The 17331-nt window shown below is 32.8% G+C and overlaps 1 protein-coding gene across 2 annotated transcripts in view; it reads right to left on the bottom strand.

The window, feature by feature from the left end:
- The window catches only part of LOC127070776 (uncharacterized), a 113263-nt gene that overhangs the window by 49733 nt on the left and 46199 nt on the right, over positions 1-17331 (bottom strand). The window contains exon 1 of one of the 2 annotated variants that reach the window (XM_051009192.1): positions 10311-10581. The exons of the other annotated variant lie outside the window; for it this stretch is intronic. Coding sequence (XP_050865149.1) covers positions 10311-10329 — 19 coding nt within the window. The 5' untranslated portion in view covers positions 10330-10581. Of the gene's footprint in view, positions 1-10310; positions 10582-17331 lie in introns of those variants that run through there. 2 annotated transcript variants of the gene reach the window in all.

The raw sequence follows: 17331 nt of genomic DNA, 5'->3' as shown, positions 1-17331 counted from the left end.
AGAATACAAGGAGAAACAAGGAAAAGAATGCTTTGGAATCAGAACGAGCGAGCAAATTAACCGGCCAGGCTCAAAGTTGTAACGAGTTTCAAGAGTGCCCGGGCCTCGTTTGTTCCCCGAGCGAGCTGTAGAAAACTCCTTTCAAAAATCTCATATTGCGGACGTTACTTTCCTTCACGTTTCAGTTTCGACAGAGACAGAGATTAAAAAAACTAATTGCAAGACCAAAGTATGACTTTTTTCGTGAACGAACGAACGAACGAACAAACATCAAAAAACAAAGATATATATATATATGTTTGTACATATATCTAAATACCTAATCATTTATTTAATCGTATGTTGAGGAAAGAAAAAAGAAAAAAGAAACAAGTAAACAGAAAAACAAGAGTAGCAAAAATAAAAAAAAGAAGAAGAAATTCACTTTTTCAAAGCCTTCATCGACTAAAATTTTTAACAAGCAAAGCCGAACGAAAATTTTAACGAGGAGTAAAAAGAAACGATCGATAACGCCAAACGTTTATATATATGTATATATGCATATATGTATATATGTATGTACTTGAAAACCCGACAAATATACACGATCTATGTACATATATATACATATATAAAGTTATATGTACTAGAGTGAAATTTTGATGATTTTTTATTTTCTTTTTTAATTTTTTTTTTTTTATAAGAAGGAAGCAGGCTGAAAAAAATTTTTTTTTCTTTTTTTTTTCCTTTATCTATTTCCGATAACTTCCATATTTTTACTAAAACGAAAATCGAAATATTGTATAAAGAAAAAAGGAAAAAAGGGGAAAAAAAGGTAAAAAAAAGGGTTCGAGAGATCAACCAGTACCAACCGTTTTCGATAAGAGTTTGATAAGAAATCTTTTACAGCTTTTTTCTTTTTTTCTCTCTCACTCTGTCTCTCTCTTCTCTTTCTCTCTCTCTCTTCCATCTCATTCTGTCTCTCTTTCTCCCTCTTCCTCTCTTCCATCTCTTTCTATCGGTCTCTCTCCCTCTCTTCCATCTCTTTCTGTCTGTCTGCCTGTCTGTCTCTCTTTCTCTCTCTCTCTCTCTCTTCCATCTTTTTCTGTCTGTCTGTCTGTCCTTCTCTCTCTCTCTCTCTCTTTCACTCTCCTCCTCTCTCTCCTTCGTTTCCTTCCCTTTTCCGTCGATTTCTTTCTCCTGGCTCACGTGCATGGGCGTAACGCGTCTCGACGAATGGAAATAAGCGTTGGATCGATAGAAAGGTTCAAAGGATCAAAGGACCCTCGGTTTGCTCTTCAAAGTGCGTTGTTACGCCAAGGGAAAGACAGACATTGGAAGAGTTACGTTCAAGAAGAAAGAATAAAGAGAATTTTTTTACTTGGAAAATTGACTTTTCCATTAGAACGAAACGAAAAATATTTTCATTATTTCCTTTATATATCCTATATATATACATAAAATAATAATACTATATATTTCTTTTTAATGATACCTTTATCTATTCATTTTCAAAAATATTTCAACGATCATATTATTGACAACGATTTGAATAAAAATTTCTATCGGATTACTTTTAAAAAATATTAATATTCAAGCTGATATATATATATACCTTTTTTATTTTTCTTTTTCATGATAAATTATTTCAATTTAATTTACCGTAGAAATAATTAATCCACATTTATTCTCACAGATACATTTCCATCGTAATATAGTACTTCGCTCCAACATATAAATTAACGATCAAAACTGAAATATTAAATTAATATTTGGTTTAGTCCCGTCGAAAAAAGTCTCCTTTTTATTTTCCTCTTAAAATATCTCGATTCGTTAATAGTGATTGACCTAAATAGGGATAAAGAGAAAAGAACAAAAAGAGACAAAAAGGGAAACAAAAAATAGAAGAAGAGGAAGAAGAAGAAAAAAGGGATGAAAAAGACAAGGAAAGAGTAAAAAAGACACGTGAAGAGTTTGAAGACAGTGATTTTTTAAAAGAACGCGAGACTTTATCAGCAAGAGGAAGAGTTGATTTAAGAGTTAATGGTGACTGGCACGAGGAGGAGAAGAGAGCTTCGAAAAGGGTGGGAAAGAGGAGGAAGGGTTGGAGGGAGGTCTTGGAAGGGTGACGGAACGCAATGCCAGGGATGGTAGCTTCTACGAAACTCCATCAGCTTCCTGTTCCGGTATCTTAGGGTGCAATCAAATTACCTACTCACTTTCCCAAGACATTATCGAGCCACGGTGTCTCGACGTTAAGGGTTCACCCTTTCCCTTTCCCTTTCCCCTACTCTTTCTCCTCCTTCTTCTTCTTCTTATTTTTCTTTCACTTCGTCATCTCAAAGAGGAAGGAAAGTAAAGACAATTAAAGGAAAAAGAAAAAACATCGTACAAGGACTTCCTAAATTCTTAGCTTTGATTTCTCTTCACAAAGAAAAAGAAGAAGAGGATAGAAAAAGAATAATTCTAGGTTTTCTCAAAAAAAAAGAAAAGAAGAACAAGAAAAACAAATTACCTAAAACCAATTAAGTAGTTTGACATCGAAAGTTGTTACGAAAATGATGTTATAAAAGAGAGGAAAGTGATATATATAAGCAACGTCGAGAATAGAATCAAATTTGTCGATTAAATTTCGCTAAAGACGGACGTGAGATTAGAATTAAATTTAGAGATTAGGATTAGCTTAAAAGCTTCGAAAAAAAATCTTATATTCGATAAGTATGGTTTATTCGATCGATCGAACGATCGATTATTTTCTTCTTCTTTGATTTAAATTGGAGAAAGTACCTAAGAACATGAAAGGGTGTTAAAGAGCTGAAGAGAGAAAGACAGACAGAGAGGGAGAGAGAGAGAGAGAGAGGGATGAGAAACGACAACAAGAGTGGTGGAGCTAGGCATACACACATACACACATATATATATACAGATAGAGAATAGAATACCTTTGGGGTAGTTAGGTATGCAGAGTTACCGCAGCTCCGGTCGACCACCTGCTCCAATTATGCTTGTTAAGCTTCTACGTATGTATGTATGTACAATACATGATGGCTATCTCACTTTCGATGCACATTCTATGTGAATACTACACATACGCACATACACACATACGCACGTTTCACGATTCTGTTATCATCCAAATGGTCTTGTAAAATGTGATACTCTACCCCCTACCCTTTTGTCTCTCTCACACGAGCACACACACACACATTCTCTCTTCGATATATTGCATATAATCCTTTTTCTCCTTTTGTTTTTTATCTTTTTTGTTCTTTTTTTTTCCTTTTTCTAGACTCAACTTTTGTTACATGTATGTATTTTAATTTTTACATGTACGACGTATCTTGATGTATTATTTAGAAAATAATAATAAAAGCTCGTTTTGTTATATTTTATCAATGAATCTCAATTTTATTTTACCGTTCTTATTTAATACAAATTGAATGCAATTTTCTTTGATATATTTTTTGTTCTCTTTTTATATGTAACTTCAAACAAATCATGTATTTAATTTTCTATAGAATTTCTAGAGTATTTAATTTTCTATCGTATATATAATTTTGTACGGGTCATGTACTTATTGTTTCATTTTCTATGGATCACGTATTTAATTTTTAATAGATTATACATTTATTGTAATTCTCTATGAACTGTGTATTTAATTCTGTATGGATATTACACGTATTTCATTTTATATATACCGTGTATCTTAACGCATGTATGTGTACATATCTAAAAATTTATAAGAGAAAGAGGATAATTATATTTGATTTAAAAAATTTTTATTCTATTTCCCTGTCTTAAGTAAAAAAGAAAATAAAATAAAACATATATATATATATATATATATATATATATATATATATATATACATATTTATATATATAGTATAAAATATAGATCGTTTAAAGGAAGAAACTTGTCGTGGTTTCAGTTTCTTTAAATCGTTTCACGTCCGATAATAGCTTCGGAAAACATGTAAGCACTTACAGAAAAGATCGTTGCTTTCTTTCTTCTCTTTTCTCTTATCTCTCTTTTTCTTTTCTTGTCTGACACATAGAAGAAAACTTCTCGAAGAAGTTCTCGATCGAAGAGTCGATTCACGTACGCTCTCGATCTCACGAAGTCGAACGAAGTAACAAAGATTCTCTATCGAATTCACGAGTTCGTTGACACTTTTACGACGGTTACACTTTTTTTATCCTTCGATCGAAAGAGAATATGCATTATGCATTTTTCATCGTTTCATATTTGCAAGGAGAAAGAAAAATCCTTGGGAGGGGAGAAAAAAAATTTTAAGCAAAAAGAAAGAAGAAGAAAAATTACTTCATTGATAGATGATCTATAGATCTCCTTTTTTGCTTTCTTCTTCTTCTTTCCTTTTTTCTTTTAGCTTTTCTTTCCTCGCAATTTTATTAATCGCAAAAATATCTTTCGAGATATTCTTCTCTTTTTTTTTTTTTTTTTAAACGAGACAGCCGAGAATTAATTTTCACGTTGAATTAAAATCAATCGCATTTAACGCGATTTTTCGTTCGAATCTAATTGCGATTAATCGATTACCTAGAAAAATATTTATTAAGAGGTTAGGTCTGTCATGAAAAATGAAATTTTCTAAAAGACAAAAAGCATCAAATATTGATAAAGAATAAAAAAAAGGATCTGCCTTTACCGGTTTTCCCTGGCGCGAACGTCGCGTCGAAGAAAAGCCGCGGGGATTTCGAATGCTTTCACAAGAACTACCAGGAAAATTCGCTTTAAGCTCGGTCTTTAATCCCGATTAACGAGAGCTTAATCTCTTACCCAATCACCCTGCGAAAACAAGAATAACCGGAGATGGGAGAACGTAATTCCCACTTTCTATTGACTTTTAATAACTTCCAGGTTCTCTCGACCGTTCTAACACTGACAATGAGATATCCTTCGACGTATATTATTGATCCACTTTGCTATCATAAATTAGCATGAATTAACGCTTGAAAATTCGAACTTGATATAACATTTTTCTCTATCTCCCTTTCTTCTGTCACATTCTTTCTCTCTTTCTCTCTCTTTGTTAAATCTATCAAAAGCTCATCATTAACGAAGATCGTTCGTTTCTATAAGAAAAAAAATATGAGGATGAGGGTGCCCAAAAAAGTTCTTAAGTAAACAAAAAGTTCCTAAGTGATTCTAAAAATCAATTACACTTTTTTCGAATCTTTCTGGGCTACATTTCTTTTCTTTCAGTTCGTAAGAAAAGTTCCCCATTAGGGGTAGCAGTTTTATTATTACAAGAGAAGAAAGAAAGGGAAAAGAAAGAAAAAAATCACTTGGTAATTTTTGATAGTCCATCCTGTGCTCGCAAATTTATTTCCTATTAAATTTTTACGTATCTAACGAACGACAAATATATATATATATATGTGTGTGTGTATGTGTGTATGTGTGTGTATATTTATCTGATTATAGCAAACATCGTCGTATTTGCTCAATTATGACGAATAACATAAATCATTGAGAATAGTGATGCATACACGTACGAATATCACGATCATCTTCCGTACACGTATTCGAGACAATTTTACCACGATAACCGGGAACTCCCCCATCATGGGAGTTATCGCTTCAATTTCCACTTCGACGTATAACGCCGTAATAGTATCGGCCGATTTGTCCCGAATGGTTATAGCACGATATATCAATAACCATACCATATGTACGTATGTGTATATATGTATGTATGTATGTATATATGTATGTATATATATATATGTATGTACTATGTACATATCAGAGGAGAATTGTTCGTTTCGTGGGGAACTCCAAATATTAACAAAAATTTGAATCGATCGTAAACAAAAGTTAATACTTCGTTTATTGCGAGAATTATCCATTTCGATTTTATCTACAATACAAGCTTAAGCAATTTTGAGAATAAAACACGAAGAACATACGTGTATACATAGATACATAGGTAGGTACGTATGACTCGTACGTGTATTAGATATATAGGCCCATATAGACCCAAACACAAAGATTTTCCTATAACGCTTCAATCGATTGTTTTTATACAATTTTCGAACAATAAATCCAACGATAAATCGATTAATTACGCAACGCAAAGAGAAGAGAAAAAGAAAATGATAATAATAATAATTTCACGTAATATCGTGGAAATAAAATTTATCCTATGCACACAATTACGTTTTAACAATCATTATAAAAGATCTCCGATCGATTTATTCCCCTGGCGAGTTATTATTCACTGATGTTCGTCATAGCCGTATTCACCTCTTGCTTACTCTCATCTTTCATCTTTCTCTAAATCTCTCTCTCTCTCTCTATTTCTCTCGTAACTCTTTCCTTGAGATTTCCATGAAGAAACAGTTTACTTTAGCTAGCGAAACCAATTATCGCATCCCTTCATTCTTCCTTTCCATCTCTTTCTCACTCACACACACACATCTACACATCTTAGTATAGAATTTCTCACGATCTCTACTAGAACATAATATATCTAATATAATACCTAATGCTATATAACAGATGCTTCGTAATAAACGATAATAATAGTAAATCATAATACGAAAGCCTGTGATTAATGAAAGAAATAATAGTATCTAATAATATGAGAAACTATAATGAATAAAAAAATGTAATCGATGAATGATCGAGGATACAAAAGAAAGGAAGGGCAAATTCGAACAAGATAGTTGAAAACGATAACATTGTAGAACATCTTTGTCTACAATTAAAATCTCTCTCTCTCTCTCTCTCTCTCTCTCTCTTTCTCTTTCTCTCTCTTCCGTTTCTCGTAGCTAGAAGCTATCCTAAAACGAGAGATGATAGCGATCATTAACGACTCGTACGTGCACACACAGCTTCCGTTTTGCTACAACGAACGAAAGATCGGAGATGCGCTATATACCTCGGTAATGGCTGACAGTATATATATATATGTGTGTGTGTGTGTGTGTACATACATCTCTCTCTCTCTCTCTCTTTCTCTTTTTTTCTTGATAAAACAGATTCTAACGATCTACATTGACTACAAATACGATCGTAACTAATGATATTGATCGAGATAAATGGTGAGATTATCTAAAGATAAAATGTTGAGTCCACGGTGTTTGATGTCACGATTTTATCTCTTTCTCTCTCTCTCTTTCTTTCTTCCTCTTCTCGAAAAAATTTAGTTCATTTTCCTATAGTAATCTTATAGTAACTCGTACCAAATCATATTTCGTCTGGTGTGTGTTGAAAGCTCGTTAAAAGAGTTTAAATCTAAATCCAGGCAGGACGGCACGTAGTCTATCTAAAATTTCGTGCCACGAATCTCTTATCTTTCAAAACTTTTCAACGAGTCGAAAAGTCCTTTCGAATGGACTCCGGTTCAATTTATAAACTACTTCTAATTGCCTTTCTATCGATCTTTCGATTACTTTTTCTATCTCTCTCTCTCTCCCTCTTTCTCTCATGTAATATACAAAGTATAATATCGATCCTTTTTAAATATATTTAAATTCAATCCTAAGATATTTCAATTCTTAACATTACATTATTTAATCGAAAGAATTATAAAAAAGAAAACGAAATATCTATGTAGGTATATCGATACTCCAGAAAGACGAACTTGGACCGCGCAATTCGAGATTGGTGTCCGATATATCTAAAGGTTTTCTCTGCTTCCATGAGAATGTCGTGGACAAAGCGAGAATATAGGTCAGCATATTCCGTTGACGTTTCCTTTCGCGAACAGAAAATAGAAATGACTTCTATTTAACAATATAAATACGTACATATATATGTGTACGTATGTATCCACACGTTAGAAGAAAAATATCGCAAAAATAACACATATATAACAAAGTTAATGAGAGATATTTTCCAACACTTTTAACACATGAATAATAAAACGTTTTAACTAAACATAAAAATAGAGATAACATATAAATATGAATACGTGTATATGTATATGTATATATATATGTATATATGTATACGTAGATATATGGAAGAGAGAGATAGAAAATATGCATGTACATAGTAGAACCACCACTCACGTTCTCATCCAACTAGTAGTACGTGTCTCTCGTCATTGATCCCATATCCCACTACGTGTCCGTTCACTGCCAAGCGCACGACCATTCACCCCTTCTCTCCCTCCCACTCACTCTAACTCCCCTTAGCCCTCTCTCGCTCTTTCATTCGATCCGATCGACCATTTGAAAACTGATTCGTAGGAATCGTCTGATTAAACCTAGACTACCTTTCTTATTTCCTTTAAAATAATTTACATTGTTAAAAAAAAAATAATTGTATGTATAATCGAAATATGTCCCTAAAAATGAATAATATTTAAATGAAATAAAAATTTCGTGATCCTTTTCTTGATTAAAAAGAAAAAAAAAAGAAAGAAAAGATTCGTACAAATAAATTGTCTTAATTATTCACAGGTTGATACAAGATTGACGCAGTCGGAAAATCGAGAGAAATTTTTCTCAATGTACTGAAAATTTATGAAGAAAAATATAACGTGCGTAATAATTCTGAATGAACAACATTCGTGGAAAATATAAAAATGTTCGCAATGATAAATAAGTTGACATGAATGAGAAAATTCTGATATAGTGACGTAAGGACAACGTGTTACATGTACTCCTTTGTCCTTATATACCAGAAGATAGAGAGAGAGAGTGAGAGAGACTGCAACAGCGAAACTAGGCGTGATGTATGCACGTGTGCGAGTAAGTACCGACGACAGGACGAGACAAAGGAAGGATCGTTGGCATTGTCGGCGACAGTGTTACCGCAATGTCGCCATAAATTTACTGCCACGTTTCGCTTTACCATCTCACTACGCTACGAGAGCCTATGGGCTATGGTAGACATAAATAAACGAGTTCCTATACGATTTCCTATCTTAATTAGCTGTCTAACTATATAGACATATATAGATATACTACCATTTCGAAATTTTTCAATTTATGTATTCGTCGAAATAATAATCGAAATTTTCTTTCGAAAGAAAAAAAAATTTATATATATATATACGTGTGCGTATGTGTGTATATGACTGTATACATATATAGAGTGTATATATATATATATAAACACACACACACAATTGTCGATCTAAATATTATTTTCACTCTTTTCTCTTTTTCTCTTCTTTCTTGTAATTAAAAAAAAATATTAATAAGAGCTTACGACATTTGATAATTATCATTAAACTTATGAAATATACGTTCAATTATTGTATCGATTGTTACATAGTACGTTCTGTTTCTTCTATCTAAATTAATGAATAAATTAATGATCGTACGTTTCGATTTTTTGTTCGAATATTATAAATTTGTTTTTCTTTCTTCTCCTTCCTTTCTTTTAACATTTAGTTGAATAACTGCTTTTTAATCGACATGACATTAAAAAGGCAAACGTACTGAACTGGATAAGATCTTCGTATCTGTGGAAGAAGTCGTAATTGGAAGATTAAGATGAACGGACGACGACGGTAATTGAAAACTTAATGTCTAGACGAGATGTCGAAATAGTCTGCTATCTCTCTCTCTCTCTCTCTCTCTCTCTCTCTCTCTTTCTCTCTCTCTTTCTCAATCTTGGTTCCTCGATGAACACGACGAATAAAATCTATCTTTTGAAACGAAGTTCAACGATTCATTCGAGCTATTGTCGTTCTAGTTCCTTTAACCAATGAAACCTGAAAAGTTTGTAGAAAACAAGAAGAGAAAAGAGTAGATTAATTTCGATTATTAATCATTATTCGTCTTATTCCTTTATTCTCCGACGCAGAAAAGAAAAATCTTGTGAATTAGCAAAAAACAATGTTATTATTATAACGTAAATTATATATTTCAACTCTTAACCCGATTATCGATCGTATATTTATTATTACGTCGTATAACGCGTATTTCCACAAAGCATGCAACATGTACATGTAATCATAAGAAATTATTAAATCGTATAATATCGTTATTGCGTATCGTATATCGTATCAATGGTTTATTGCGTCGTTCGATGATATTTCTTCTCCATTTGCCAATGTTCTCTTGTTGTAATTTGTAAATATTACATTTTTAAGAAATAAATTTCTTTACAAACGAAACGTCTTACTTCTTTATTTCTTTTTTGTCCCATATATAATATACCACCACCAATAAAATATATTTAATGGAATTACCTGTATGTCGTATAAATATATAATATTTAGTCGATATAAAACGCAAAAGGGAGAAATTATATTTAATCCATCCAACTTCGTTGAACGCTTGTTATCGACTGCCCTGAATCTGATACGTATAACGTGTAACGAATATATACATATATATACACACCTTGGAAAACATCTGACATTTACACAAGGACAAAAAAATCTCTTCGAGTTCGTTTACTTGTTTTTATTAGCATTAACGTACACACACACTTTTGTTAACATATACGTACTACTCAGGACCAAAACAAAGTGACTCGCTTCGTTGGTTCTTTACTGCTGATCTCATCGTGTTGTTTATTATGAACTTCGGTGACCTATTTACATTCTTGGAATAGACACTCGAGGTCGATAACATTTTGATCTTTATAAGGAAACGCGATCGAGCGTGTGTAAGAAATAAAAATATCTTTTAAATAACATTCTATAATTGTATCTGTGTATACGTATACATATACATACGTATATATCGTAAATAGGAATCGTAACAATCGATTACTACCTTAAAAATCGATTATTTAAAATCAGCTAAGAATTTTGGATGCATTTAAGATTTCTTTGAAGAGCAGAGATATAGTATATTATTAATAATAATTGTATATATCAAATATAATATCTCTAATGCAATATATACCCTATGAATCAGATTAGTAATATCATATTTGATCGAAAAATAAATTCTATTCTAATAAACGGGAAAAAAAAGGAATTCATTAATCTGTCAATCATGTGCTAATATTTTTTTTTTCACGACGAGTAAGTCATAATAAAAATTGTGTTGAAGCATATCTTGTATTAAGAATACTTTTTTATCTTTTTATTTTCTTTTTCTTTTTTTTTTTTTCTTTTTATCGTTATAAATTAATCCAATTTCACAACAGCTGTTTGACGAGTATAATTACTGTGACAAGTAATTATTTACTATCCAATCTGGATGAACATTTCTAGAAATAAAATCCTACGGAGTTAACAGATTAATAATTGATTGCAACAAATCAATTATTCAATTCGATTTATTTTCCTCGCAAACAAACGTGATAATAATTTTCGTGATTGGTAAAGTAAACTTGTTTCATTAAAAAAAAAAAAAATTTATGAGAAAAAAGAATCCGATCCGGTCGTGATCCAATTTGTGAATTTCTCTAAGACAAATCTGTATAACCGTATACTTACGAGATCGTAATTAGACTAAACGCGAGTTATATCCTGTAAATCATGAAAACGCGTAGATAATTTGATGGGTAGAATCTCGCGAGTGCAGGCCGGACGATAATTTAACGATGCGCGTTTGCTATTCGGGTAATACGACGTGGTAATTCATTGTGTCTCGGCTACTACGTTACGCTCGATAAATCGCTTAGAAATGTGAAATGCTTTGCACGTAGAGTAGTTATGTAATATAGGAGTATTTATGTACATATATACATACATACATAGGTATGCATCTATTCAATTTGAAGGATTTTGTAAGAGAACAAAAAAAGAGCAATGTTCAAAAATTATCGTGTTCGATTAAAAAAAAAAAAAAGAAAGAAAGAAAAGAAAAAAAGTTAAGCAAAAATATATAAAACAAAAAAGGAAAGAAAACTCTTCTTTTTTCGCGATTCTAAAAAAAAAAAAAGAAAAAATAATTTTCCGATTTGTACAACGAATGAATTTTCGACGATGAATTTTCTTTTAGATTTAAGAAAATTTGTGAGACATCGTACGAATATATCCAACGTGTTAATTAATAAACAGAACAGAAAGAGAGAGAGAGAGAAAGAGACAGAAAGAGAATAGAAATAACTCCCTAAAGAAAAAGCAGAAAATAGAAAAAAGAATTGGAAAAAGTCAACGTTATTCGGTTAGTCATCGCGAATGCATAGAATTACTCTTTACGACTCGCAAGGGAACAGCGTCAAGTAATAAATCCAATTATTCGCCTCACGGTTGCTACAGAACCCCACGCTTCTTCTAATTCCCTCGTATTAAGAGAATATGCTAAATAATATTTCTCTCACGATGGTTTGTGCTTGAATAAACGTTAACTTAGACAAAAATAATCCCGGATTAAAATATAATATATCGAAATATTATTTATAGATATAACTATATCTACACACGCGCGCGCGTATCTATTTTTGGAAAATTATTTAAAGTTTAATTGTGAATCTAATCCTTTCTTTATCTAATTATTTTATCTCATCACTAGATCAGGTTGTTAACAAACGATTTTGAGCGATACACGAACTAACGTTAGTGTAATATATATATAGGATGTGGTACATCACACACAACGTTGTTAGAAACGTTAATTAAGGATCTTCAGCTCTACCTCCTTCTCCACCTCCACCTCTTCCTCTAAGGTAGTCTATTCCTGTGGAAATGAGATTGTCGAGGCTGCCACGGTCAAGAGTGGGTCTTTCAACTTGCTGAAAACGAGAGCTGTACAATCTACAGCATGCTGTATATTAGATACTAGCAGGTGTCTAACCTAGTCAACTGATATTGGAATTGCTTAAAGTAGAACATTTTCTGAGGAGAAAACGAAAAACTAATCAAATTTCATTTTCAATCTTTCATGTGGTTTCAACATTTTCTGAGATCGATGTACTTTAAAAAAGAAAAAAAGAAGAGGAAGAAGAAAAGAAAACATATAAAAATATCATTCCAACATCGACAATAGAAAATACATGAAAAATTTTTCAAAATTCAACAAGAAAATTCTAGAAAAGAACATATTGTAATATCAACATTTCCCAGAAGTTTCAGTGTTCACTGAACTCTGAAAAAGAAAAATCATTCTAACACCGACAATAGAAAATCCATGAAAAATTTTCAAAGATTAAGGTCGCAAGAGAATTCAAGAAGAAGATTCCAGGAAAGAACACGTCGTAAAATCAACATTTTCAAAAGTTTCAGAGTTCACTGAACTCTGACAAAAAAGAAAAAAAAAAGAATAGTCATTCTAACATCGACGATAGAAAATATATGAAAAATTTCCAAGGATTAAGATCGCAAGAGGATTCAACAAGAATGGCTTAGTAAACAATTAATCGTGAAATCAACATTTTCAGAAGTTCCAGAGTTCACTGAACTCTGACAAGAAAAATGAAAGAAAATTGTTTTAACATCGTCAATAGAAAATACATAAAAAATGTCCAATAGGTTAAGGTCGCAGAAGAATTAAAACAAAAAAAAAAGAGAGAGAGAGAGAATAAAAAATAAATAAAATACCATTCGATAAAAGCGAAGAAAACAATGGCAAAGGGACGCGTCATAAAATAATCAACATTTCGAGAGCATTTCAGAGTTCAATGAACTCTCAGAGAAAAACAAGTACAAAAGAATTGTCCCAACGCCGGCGATGAAAAATACGTGAAAAATTTTCCAAAAGGTTAAGGTCGCAAGAGAATTCCAAAAAAAAAGAAAAGATAGAGAAAGAGAGAGAAAAGAAAAGAAAAGAAGAAAAAAAGAAAAGAGATCCTAGAAAAGTCAAAAGACGAGTCAAAAGACGAGTCTATACGTAAATGGTACAGAAAAAAAAAAAAGAAAAATATCACCGTCTGGGTTGTCTCGTCTCGTACGAAACTACGAAGAGAAGACGAAGACGTAGACAAAGATGAAGAGGAAGAGAAAGAGGAGAAGATTCAGAAAGGAGAGAGGAGGGTGTAGGGCCAACGACGAGAGTGAAGACGTCTGAGGTGGTAAAGAAGAGAGAGAGTGAGAGAGAGAGAGAGAGAGAGAAGGGGTTGAAAGCTCGACTGCAAGCTTCTGGTACATGCCACTTCGTTTAAGAGGCGAATGCAGGTCAACAGGCTGCAGTGAGTGAGTCTGATGGCTTCTCTCTATCTCCCTTGCTCTTTCTCTTTCTGTCTTTCTTTTTCTTTCTCTCTTTTTTAGGATCTTGATAAGTATCTCCTTTCTTGTAGATTTAACTATATCGTAGAAGAACATTCATACTCGCATGTGTATACATAAAATCTGATTCATAAAGAGTCTACATATCGGTGAATACAACGCAAGTAAATATAATATGAATTATAATGACGGCGGATGGATTATTTTTTGAATACATGTTCCATATATATTGAATACATGTTTCAAATATTCATCGATCTCTCTCTCTCTCTCTCTCTATTTTTTTCGTGATAATCAAGTTAATCGTTAAAAAAAATTAAAAAAAAAAAAAACGAAGAGAAATTGAATCCTAATTGAACGATATTAGATTAAAAGAAAAAAAGAAAAAAGAAATTAAAGAGAAAGAGAGGGAGGAGATATAAAATTCGAAAGAGTAAAATTGTAGAATGTACTATATGATATAAATAGCCGACAATCTCCTTGGTGAAGTTTCGTGTGGAATCTAGGTCGAGAGGCCGGTAACTTTGCTTTCTGTAGGACACAAACGAGAGAGGATGAAGCACGATGGCCGGTTGCTAGCTGAAAGAAGGAGAGAAGGAGCCGGTTTTCGGAACAATGAAAAGAATCTCTGATACCAACACCGTGAGTACTATTACGTTACAATCAACCACGTTATTGTTCCGCTCTGTGTGCGCCTTGAACTGAACTCAACATTGAAGTTGTCGACCTAAGAGGTCAACGAACTCTTTTCTTTAGGACCAACACCTATCGATTCGTAAAACATTATACTTATTTGTCATTACTTTATTCTAGATCTATGATATATGAAAAATATAAAAAAGATTTTTAAATATAAAAGGAAATGGAATATGGAAATTAATAAAAATTTTTTTAATGAGAAAATAAGAATAATTTAGTTAATAATAATATTTTATCATTACATGTATATATTTTTTTTTGATTATTTTTTACATACATTTATATATTATTATACATGCAGTAATTCGTTCGAGACTACTTGTCGAATGAAATCGATGAGAAATCGAAGCAAATGCGATCGAACTAAAGACAAAGCCTATCTCTCTCTTCTTCCCAGCCTCCCTTTCTCTCTCTCTCTCTCTCTCTCTCTCTCTCTCTCTCTCTCTCTCTTGTATTTGCCGCGAGGTTCGACGCTAAGTGCATCGTCCCAGCGAGAACCATCTATTAAGCGGATAATTCGATCCACTGTTAGACAACATCGGCGACGGTTCTCTAGGAGAACGTTGCCTTCCTCTCTTATTCTCTCTCTCTCTCTCTCTACCTCTCCCTCTCTTCTCTATTCTCTACTATTCGATTATGCCAATGAATAATGATTATGGAACCAGTTTGAAACATCGTTTTGACGAACAAAAGCAAATTTGATAGACAGGAAATAAACGCTTAAAAAGATGGAATATATATATGTATATGTGTGTGTTATTTGAAAATATTTGTTCATCAAATATATGTACGTTCGTTTTCAAAAAATGCATACATACGCTCTCGACAACTAGTCTCTTTTTCGTTTAGATATTTTTCTATTTATTTTAGACAGACCCGTTGATATTTTCTTTTCCTTTTTTTCTTGTTACATGCGCGCTGCAAAACGAATTAATAAATGAATAGTCATTTTTGATGAGGAGCGAGAAAGGGAGAAAAAGGAAAAAAGATTTTTATTTTCTCTGTCGACATTTATTTTCAAATTTTATTACGAGCCAGTCTGGACTCGTTATATCACGCGAGAGAGAGAGAGAGAGAGAGAAAGAGAGAGAGAAAGATATCGTCGTTTGTCGTCGGTTTGCTGCATTCCGGTTAACTCTGTAAACGCGTAACACGCTCGATTAATTCATTCCATGGATGCGTACTGCAATGCGTGAGTGAACGTGTTCCTGTTAACAACAACGTTGCTCCTGCGGTCGTCACAATTTGTCCTAACGGAGAATGAGAATGGAACGAAACGGATAATCGATGATGATCGGTCCTCACCTAACATCCATCAATTTTCTTACTTCTGTAATATTATTTTACCAAACAATAAATCGATTAAATTAAAATTCTTTTTATTCGAATCGAAGACCAAAAATTCCCATAATAATTTTAAAACTCGAATCGAGTTATCAATATCTTAATTTCTTTGAGATATTTTGTTTTTTAAGAAGAGAAAGAAACTAGCCTGAAGAGTCTCGATAAAGTGTAACTTATTGATTTTAATTAAAAAAGAAAAAACAAAGATTCGTAATCTTACAATCCAAAAAGAAATCAAAAGAAATTTCTTAAAATGTATCTTCAAAACTTTTGATTCGATATATTTGTTTAATTTCTAATCGATTTTTTTCTTTCTCTTTCTCTAATCTTAAACAACATCGATCGAGATTTGCGAGTATCGAACCTGACGATTTTCTCAAGCCACAAGTTCGAAGTAAACAAAGTATCTAAAGCTAACAATAAACTGTCCCTGTTTTCCCTTCGACTAAACTTCTTCTCGTCTTTCTCGTCTCTCATCACTCTCTCTCTCTCTCTCTCTCTCTCTCTCTCTTCTACTCTGTCGCTCTAGCTTTGTCTATCGAAGAGAAAAGTGAACGACGTCGTTGGCAAAAGGCAGCTCGATTCTCAGAGTTTGAAGGAGCTACTCGAGACCACTTCGATATCTCCCCGTATATTCCCCGCGACCTTCTTTTTCAACAACTTTTTAAAACAATTTAAATCTCGAATCCTAGAATCTTTTAGAAGACCGTATTATTCCTTGACTTTCTCGCGAAATTCGACCTATCGAACGTTACAACTCGATCCGAGTTTCCTCCGCGACTTAAAATTCGACACTTTGAAAATTGATATTTAGAATATGACCGACTATGAAGAACTTTATAAAATTTTCTTCCCTTCCTTTCCTTTTTTTTTTTTTTCTTTAATAAAATTCAATCGAACTTCGTTCACCGTACTCACACATGTACGCTCTACACACTCCATTAAACTTTTTAAAATATTGCAATTGAAATAATACATATATATATACATATATACATACATCTACTTACATATACGTGCTTCATAAGATAGTATAAGTTATTTTCTGATAACTCGGCGATATTCTCTCTCTTTCTCTTTCTCTCTTATCGTCCTCGGCATTATACGATATAGTTAATAATCAATCATCGCGAACAATCGTCGGTAATTACCTACGGTCGACGGACTCTCTCATCTTGGCTCGGTCCAATATGCAAACAGATTGGCAGAATAATTAAGTCTGACTCAATAGAACGACGCGAGGACGCTCGAACGACGGG

This window comes from Vespula vulgaris, chromosome 19, assembly GCF_905475345.1.
Source record: "Vespula vulgaris chromosome 19, iyVesVulg1.1, whole genome shotgun sequence".
In the NCBI taxonomy this organism is placed as follows: domain Eukaryota; kingdom Metazoa; phylum Arthropoda; class Insecta; order Hymenoptera; family Vespidae; genus Vespula; species Vespula vulgaris.
The sequence above is the reverse complement of the archived record's forward strand: the minus strand, read 5'-3'. Positions and strand labels throughout refer to the sequence as shown.